Source organism: Callithrix jacchus, chromosome 5 (genome assembly GCF_049354715.1).
Source record: "Callithrix jacchus isolate 240 chromosome 5, calJac240_pri, whole genome shotgun sequence".
NCBI classification, from domain to species: Eukaryota; Metazoa; Chordata; class Mammalia; order Primates; family Cebidae; genus Callithrix; species Callithrix jacchus.
Genome location: NC_133506.1, coordinates 138021356 through 138029370, shown reverse-complemented (window position 1 = coordinate 138029370; position 8015 = coordinate 138021356). Strand labels below are relative to the sequence as shown.

At 57.1% G+C, this 8015-nt stretch overlaps 1 protein-coding gene across 2 annotated transcripts; it reads right to left on the bottom strand.

Moving 5' to 3' along the window:
• Positions 1-303: 303 nt before the first annotated feature.
• Positions 304-6151, bottom strand: UTS2R (urotensin 2 receptor). Of its 2 annotated transcripts, none has more exons than XM_054256661.2 (3): positions 6016-6151; positions 3534-3603; positions 304-3148 (listed from the first exon to the last, which is right to left on the bottom strand). In XM_054256661.2, the coding sequence occupies exon 3, from the start codon at positions 3064-3066 to the stop codon at positions 1897-1899; it is 1170 nt and encodes a 389-aa protein (XP_054112636.1). In that variant the 5' UTR covers positions 3067-3148; positions 3534-3603; positions 6016-6151; the 3' UTR covers positions 304-1896. The 2 variants fall into 2 exon arrangements, with proteins under 2 accessions (XP_054112636.1, XP_017828447.1); XM_017972958.4 differs by lacking the exon at positions 6016-6151 and adding an exon at positions 5326-5670.
• Positions 6152-8015: the final 1864 nt, after the last annotated feature.

Genomic DNA, 8015 nt, shown 5'->3' with positions numbered 1-8015 from the left:
TGCAGCCGAGTCTGTCTGTCAGGCAAGGACCGTGCCCCTTGGAACTTCGAAGCCAGGAACCAGCTCTGGCTGTCTGATGTTTTTGATTTTGCTTCTCTACAAAGACAGCAGCTTTAGGAATCAGGCTTTGGTTGTGAAAGAGAAAGCACTTCCAATCCCTGAAGCTCTCCTTCTGCATCAGAGAGGCTGTGAGGACGTGAGGCCGGGGTGGCTCCTGGGAGCCTCTGGAAGAGGCTTCCCCAGCCCTGCCCCACCGTCCACAGAGCTGCCTGCTCCTGGAGTGATTTTAACAGCAACTTGCTGTTTCTTGTTTTTTTTTTTTTTCCTGAACTTTAATAATCAGATTTATTTGGAGAAAGCAAAAATCACACAACCCAAAGATGGGATTTTACATGTAAGCCATCTCCCGGATAATTACAATCTACAGGTTATAAACCATTTTCATAGAAGATACTTTAGCACAGATAGATGGGATTTTACATGTAAGCCATCTCCCAAATAATTACAATCTACAGGTTATAAACCATTTTCAAAGAAGCTACTTTAGCACAAATTTTACATGTATTCAGGAGTGGGACATACATCAATCTCTATTTTGATTTTCACAGAGGAGCAAGGTTGGGAGTGGGATCTTTTTGTTTTTAAGGTAAAACACTCATGGCAGAAGTCGCCACATTTTAACCACATTCAGTGCACAGTTCTGTGGCACTGGTTCATCACAGCATTGCCCAGTCACCAGCATCTAGTTCCAGAGCACTCTCTTAACTCCAGGGGAGACCTGTAGGCATAGTACCTCTTCCAGGAGGCCCTGGGGACAGCAGCTGCACACTCCTTCCCAAAGCCTGTGAGCTATGCTTACCCCACGGAGGGGTGGGCACTGGAGGGACTAAGCGGGCATGACCCCACCCTAGTGTTCAGATGGAGCCCCAAGGGGCTGGGAGCCTGGGCATGGCCATGGGGTGGGGAGGGGAGGCCAGGCTGGGAGAGGCTGTGCAGGGTCCAGGGCTTGGTTGGGGGCTGGAGAGGAGCAGCTGCCAGACAGAGGATGGTTGGCCAAGCTGGGAGCAGGGGCAAGAGTCTGTCCAGGAGGCAGTGAGGGGTGAGTGGGGCAGAGACTGCCAAGGGTGCTGTGGAGGGGGGGGGGTCTGGATTCCATTCCGGATAAGACCTGAGCCCAATGTGGGTGGGAGGCTGGGGGCCTGCAGGTCCGGCCAACGGCCTTGGCTGGACACTTGCTTTTTGCACCTGAAGCCTCAGGCCTTTTCTGAGCAGTGCCTTCCTGCTCCACCCTTCAGCCTATGCTGCCAGAGCCTCCCTCCTGGCCACCTTCCCCCTTCACATCAGGTGCCAGACCAGCTGCCTGCACAGGCCTCAAAGGCAGGTGCACCTGCACCCCAGCCAAACCCGCAGGCTTCTCCATGAGCTGCAGGTCGTCCTAGAGATCCTGCCGGCAGATTCTCCCACTCCTCAGACGTGGCATCCCTGCGTTGAGGCAGGGCATGGATGCCAGGTCAGGGTTTATTGTTCCCGTGCCAAAGCCACAAGGGATGGAGCCGCACAGGCAGGGACAGGAGCTGCAGGGCCACTGGCTGAGAGGAGAGTAGGGGCCGGCAGCAGCCACGGTCTCCACATAACTGGCACTGGCGCCTGCTGCCCTCCGTGAGGAAGCCATGAACTCCAGAAGCCGGGACTGGGTGGAGCCTCCAGGAGATTCCCAGGGAGGTGGTGGGTGCTTCCGGGCATTAAGGGGAGGGTGCTGAGCAGAAGCCAGCGGGATATTTCTGCAGGGGGACTGAGGCAGTGGGGCGGAGCCTGAATTGGGAGTGGGGGACTCTTGGGAGTGCCCCCGGCTTTGGGGCGCGTACCCGCCTGGACTCCAGCCGCCCCTCCTGGTGCTCATGTAGAAGCCCTGGGACCCTTGGGTGCAGACCTGGCTGGGGCCACTGGGCCCAGCACGAGGCTCTCGGTGGGCTGCGGGCTGCAGGAGGACAGGGAACGGCCCGAACCGCGCTGGAGGCGGGCTCGGGGCTGCAGGAAGGGAACCGGCCCCCGGCCTCCCCCGCTCCCCGGGCCCCGCGGGCGGCCGCGCAGGTGGTCGCGGTAGTTCCTGGTGAGCAGTGTGTAGAGGAAGGGGTTGGCGCAGCTGTTGCCGTAGGTGAGGCAGGTGGTCAGGTAGTTGACGATGCGCGCAGTCCGCGGCGCCAGCGGGGCCTCGCGGTACTGGGCGAGCAGCTGCCACAGCCAGAAGGGCAGGAAGCAGGCCCAGAAGAGCAGCACGATGCTCAGCACCAGCCGCAGCGCGCGCGCTCCCGGCCGCCGGGCCCGCTTGAAGGAGGCACGCTGCGAGCGTCGGTAGGCGCGGGCCAGGCGCGCGTAGAGCAGCCCGATGAGCAGCCCCGGCCCCGCGATGCTGGTGGCGAAGAGCAGCGTCAGGTAGGCACGGTGGGCACGTGGGCCCCAGGCCGGCAGGCACAGGCTCTTGGGGCCCCGGCGCACCAGCCTCATGGCCAGCGTCACGGGCAGCGTCAGCAGCAGCGCCAGCAGCCAGGTGCCCAGCGCCAGTAGCTTGCGATAGCCCTTGGAGCGCTGCACTGTGTCCAGCGGCCGCAGCACCGCGGCGTAGCGCTCGCTGCTCATGACGGTCAGCGTGAAGATGCTGGCGTGCATGGTAAGGAAGTCCAGGCTGAAGAGCACACGGCAGCCCACGTCCCCAAAGTGCCACTCCTTGGTGACGTAGGTGGCCACGATGAAGGGGATACTGAGCAGATAGAGCAGGTCGGCTAGTGCCAGGTTGACCACGTAGATGTACATGGAGGCCACAGCGTGCAGGGAGCGGCAGGTGACCACCAACGTGTAGGCATTGCCCACCACGCCCACCACACCTATGGCTGATAATAGCGCCCCAATGGTGCTCGTGGCCACCAGGTCCTCCAGGGAGCTGGGCTCCGTGGGGCTGGCCCAGGAGCTGTTGAGGGTTGCATTGAAGCCACCAGGCGGCTCAGGCACAGAGCTGCCAGTGTCAGCCAGCCCAGGGAAACTGCTCGGGGACTGGGGGGTCAGGGCCATCTCTGACCCCTTAGGATGGGCTCAGGACTGGGTGTCCACTCCTTGAGACAGGGTGGGGGCACCTGTGGGCAACCAGCTTGGCCTGTGGGGAAAGAGGCCTGTTAAAGATGCAAGTCAGTCACCCACTTCCACTCCCACGAGGCCACTGTGACAGCCCCGTTCCCACAGAGTCACATGGGCTGCAGAGGGAAGGTGCTCCCCGGTGCTCTCCGACTGCTGAGGACTCAAAGCCACCAGCTCTGGGGTAGGACTCAAGACTCACCAGACAAGTTGACCCCACCCCCACTCCCATGCATGCCCCAGCAGGACCCCCTCCCCCACCTCACTATAGGTTCCATGGCCTCTGGGATCTACTGGGCTTTCTGAAAACCAGAACACAGGAGGGCAACACCTGGGCTCTGCTCTGCCTACCCACTGCACCCCTCAGACCTCACTTTCTTGTCTGTGCACAGGCGGGGAACACTTACCCCTGTGTCCTTTCTCTTATTTCACGTGTACATTTTAACAAATGTTTTCTTCAGATTGTAGCTGCTGACTCTAAAAGTTCAAATAGAAAAACATGTAAGGTAAGGAATGGAAGGGCTCTGCCATCTCCATGTCTCATACAGGGAAATGAATTCAAGATGGATTGCAGGCCTAAGTGTGAAAGGTTAAATCAATCATTCAGTCAAAGTTCTGGAAGAAAACGGGAATACTGGCATTACCCTGGGTAGGAAAAGATTTCTTTAAAAATGGACAAAAAATACTTGCAATAAATGACTGAGCAAATGGGTTTCATTAAAATTGGTAACTTTACCAAGAAAGCCAAATTATAAGCCACAGGCTAGGAGGTCGTCAGAAAACATATGAGGCCGGGCATGGTGGCTCACACCTATAATTCCAGCACTTTGGGAGACCAAGGCGAGTGGATCACCTGAGGTCGGGAATTCGAGACCAGCCTGGCCAACATCCCGAAACCCCTCTGTCTTTACTAAAAATACAAAAATTAGCTAGACATGGTAGTGCATGCCTGTAATCCCAGCTACTTAGAAGCCTGGGGCAGGAGAATTGTTTGAACCTGGGAGACGGAGGCTGTGGTGAGCCAAGATCAAGATTGTGCCACTGCACTCCAGCCTGGGAGACAAAGTGAGACTTCATCTTTAAAAAAAGGGGTGGAGGGTGAACCATATATCAGACCAAGAGCTAGCAACAAAAATATAGAGAAGAACTGCAAATTAGTAAGGAAAAGACAAACAGCCCATTTGGAAAAAAGAGACCAAAACCCTGCCCAGGGACTCTGCATAAAAGGACACTGACGTGGCCAACAAGCAGGGAAATGCCAACCACGGCCACAGGAGCCCCTGAGTGCTGACAAGGATGAACCTGTGAAAAGGCAGACATCCTTGTCAGCAGGCGTGGGGGCTGCAGAGGAGCTGGCCTCGCTGTTCCCTGTTGCTGGGAAGTGGACTGTGCCCCGGCTTTGGAAAGCTGCTGACATATGTGCAGAGTTGACTGAGTCTATACCTTCTCACCCGGCAATTCCACTGTTAGGTTTGTACCCTACACAAAGGACTGCCAATGTCCAAAAAAAGACAAGCGTGCAAAGTTTGGGGCAGCTTTACTCCCAAGAAGCTGGAAACAGCTCGAATGCCCCCAGTAGAGGGGGCAAAAAAATTGTGACATCAAGCCAGTGAAGAAGGAATCACCGCTGGGGTCAACAGCCCAGATGAAACTCACAGGGCGGTGCTGAGCAGAAGCAGCAGACACAGGAGCCTGCCTGATCCCATGAGCCACGTTGAATTTAGGCAGAACACTCATGGCCGCGCAGGGAGCAGTCTTGGCTGGGATGGGGCGGCATCAATGAGTCGGGGCGCTGGGGGCCTTCTGGTGGCCTGGAAGTGTGCCCTGCCCGCCCTTTCCCACCAAGCCCAACAGCTCCCAGCTCCATCTGTCCAGAGGACCCTCACCCTGTTGCTGCCTCCACCCAGGGCATTTCCAGAGCCCTCACCCATGGGACGGCGCAGAAGCCGAGGAACCACTGGGCTCCCCAGACACGTGGGAGCCCGAGTCATGGGCAGGGGGTAGTAACCGCCATGCCGGGCTTCAGGGTCGCCAGGAGGGAAGGCGAGAAGCCGAAAGTTCCACCGCCTCGCTGGACCCGGCTACCAGCCCCCAGGGTGGGGTCAGGCCCCGAAGCCCTCGGCCAGCCCTGCGGAGGGCCCCGAAGGGCACAGGCTTCACTGGCGCTCCTCCGTCCCGCATTCCCCGCGGGGGACCCACCTGCCTCCGGTCACGGAGCCTCCAGACCTGCCCGCTGAGCCCCGCTCCAAACTCCTCTCGCAAAGGAGCCGCGGGGAACTTTCCGAAGCGCGCTCCCCTATCGGGGAGCAGAAGGGGCGCCAGGGACTCAGCCGCGGCCTCGGCTCCTAGAGCGCATGGGGCGGGGGTGCCCGTCCACCGGTCCCGCCACCAAAGCCGCCCCCCGCGCAGGGTCCCTGCGCCGCCGCCACCTGCGCGCCGCCGCCACCTGCCCGCCGCCAACCGGGAATGTGCCGCGGCCCCGCGCCAGCGTCCGGTATTAAAATAACCCCGGGCCACAGCGGCCCCAGAGGGCAGCGGACGCTCAAGGAGGACGGCGCTGGGGGCCCTGGGAGGCGGCGCTGCCCGCGCGGGGCCGCAGGGGGGTCGGCGGGCGCCGCCCTCAGAGGGTTCCGGGCGGGTCTGGCGTCTGCAGAGCGACGCTACCTCCAGCCCCGCTGCCCTGAGGCGGACCCCGCAGCCCCTCTCCGGTTCTCAGCCTCCAGCCTTCGCCCCTGCGGCCCCCACGCCCGTGTTTTAAAGGCACGGAGCCGGGGATTCTCTGCGTCCACCAAGCGCTGGACCCGCCTGTGCGCAGGTTGGGGGCGGGAGCGCCCCTAAACCCCCGACAGGATCCTAGAAAAGAGGTAGGGGAGGGATGGAGTCACCCACCCAGAAGGGTTCGGGACGAGCTCCTTGGGGGCCTCGAGGATCTTCGCCCCCATCTTCAGGTCTCCCTCATGCTCTTAGAAGCCCATGCACACTCTCCAGGCTCAGGCAGGGACTCTGGTGGCCACATCCGCGGAAGTGACGCTGGAGACTGCAGGGTCCTGCGGGGTGGGAAGAAGGACCCCACGGCCTTGCCCTCAAGTTCCTGAGCTGGGTGCTGACCCCCAGGCCCCCACTCGGTTTCACTTGCTGCTAGCAAGTAGGATGTGGGCCTCATTCATGCTGAGCCGCTGAAAGAAAAAGACACAGAACATTAATAAAATGTAGACTAGTGGATGCTGGAGAGCTGTGAACGCAGGGGGTCTAAGGGGCCTCCAGCGAGGAGCAGGCCTCGCCCGCTCCACTACGCCCAGTCTCATCTGCAGCCCGAGGCCATAAACCTGGCCCCTGAAGCTGAAGGGGTTCAGTTGGGGGAGAGGAGGCAGCCAAGTGTGAATGGCCGTGAGGTTCTGCAATGAGCTGGATCTGGGGGAGCCCCAAATGCCCACCAGTCCCCTCCATGGAACGTTTACCATGTGCTGGGGAGACGAGGCTGGGCTGGAGACGGCAGGGAAAGCCCCCTTTGGTCTCAGAGTCTCCGATGGACAGAGTGGAGGGTCACACAATAAGACAGTTCACACTCCGTGAGCTGAGAAAAATCCTCACCCAATCAAAGTAGTCTAAGATGAAAGTGTACTAGCCTACAAAGTAGCTTGTTTTTTCTGTTCTTACTAGCCTGCTCAGCTACTTAGGTCATAAATCAAATACTTGAAGAGCCCCTGAGCTGACTGGGACTGCCATGCACTGTGGACTGCAACAAAATGCAGCAAGACAACGCTAAAGAAAAAGCCCTTGCTCAACAACCAATAGGCGCCGTCCAGGAAGAGTGTGACCCCCCCCCCGCCCCCATAGTATTCAGCCTGTGTGGAACAGGTGGAGGGGCCTGCGTACCACGGGATAAATTGCTTGCTGAAACTGTGCTGGATGTTCCTGCCCATCAGATGCCTGATCTTGCAAGACCGTCATTAAAAGTCTCACTTTCTCTATTCTCCAGGTCTCTGAGTCCATTCATTGGATTTGGACGGATAAATGTGTTTCTCACAAGGGTCAATGGACATTTTACAACTTTAAAAGTGCAGTATCGAAAATTCAGAAATCAAGGCAAAAGGCCGGGTGTGATGACACACTCCTGTAATCCCAGCACATTGGGAGGCTGAGGTAGACAGATCACAAGGGCAAGAGATCGAGACCATCCTGGTCAACATGGTGAAACCCCGCCGCTACTAAAAATACAAAAATTAGCTGGGCGTGGTGGTGCATGCCTGTAGTCCCAGCTACTCAGGAGGCTGAGGCAGGAGAATCACTTAACCCAGGAGGCGGAGGTTGCAGTGAGCCAAGATTGAGCCACTGCATTACAGCCTGGCGACAGAGCAAGACTCTGTCTCGGGGAAAAAAAAAAAAAAAAAAAAGGAAAGAAAGGAAAATAAATCACAGCAAAATAAAAAATCAGTTAACTTGAAAATCGGTCAATAGAAATTATCTAGACACAGAAAGAGAAAAGAATGAAAAAACAGAAAAGCATGTGGAACCACACCATCAAATGATCTGATCTATGTGTCACTGGAGTACCCAGAACGACAGAGGAAAATGGGGCAGGAGCAATATGTGAAAAGGTAGTGGCTGAGAAATTTTCAAAACTGATGAGCAGTGTCAACTTACAGACTTTAGAATCTTAGTAAATCACAAACAGGAAAAAATTAAAAGCAAACAGCTAAAGCACATTATAGTAAAGCATTCCAGAAACCAAAGGTAAACAGAAACTGAAAAAATTACTGAGATAAAAAAAAAAAAAGATAACACATTCAGGGAACAACAATAGGAAAGATATCTAGATTCTTCTCAGAAAACCATGGAAACCCTGCTGGGCGCAGTGGCACACGCCTATGATCCCAGCACTATGGGAG

Excerpts from the sequence above, each read along its gene's own strand:
- UTS2R (XM_054256661.2), bottom strand. The coding sequence starts at position 3,066 with ATGGCCCTGACCCCCCAGTCCCCGAGCAGTTTCCCTGGGCTGGCTGAC.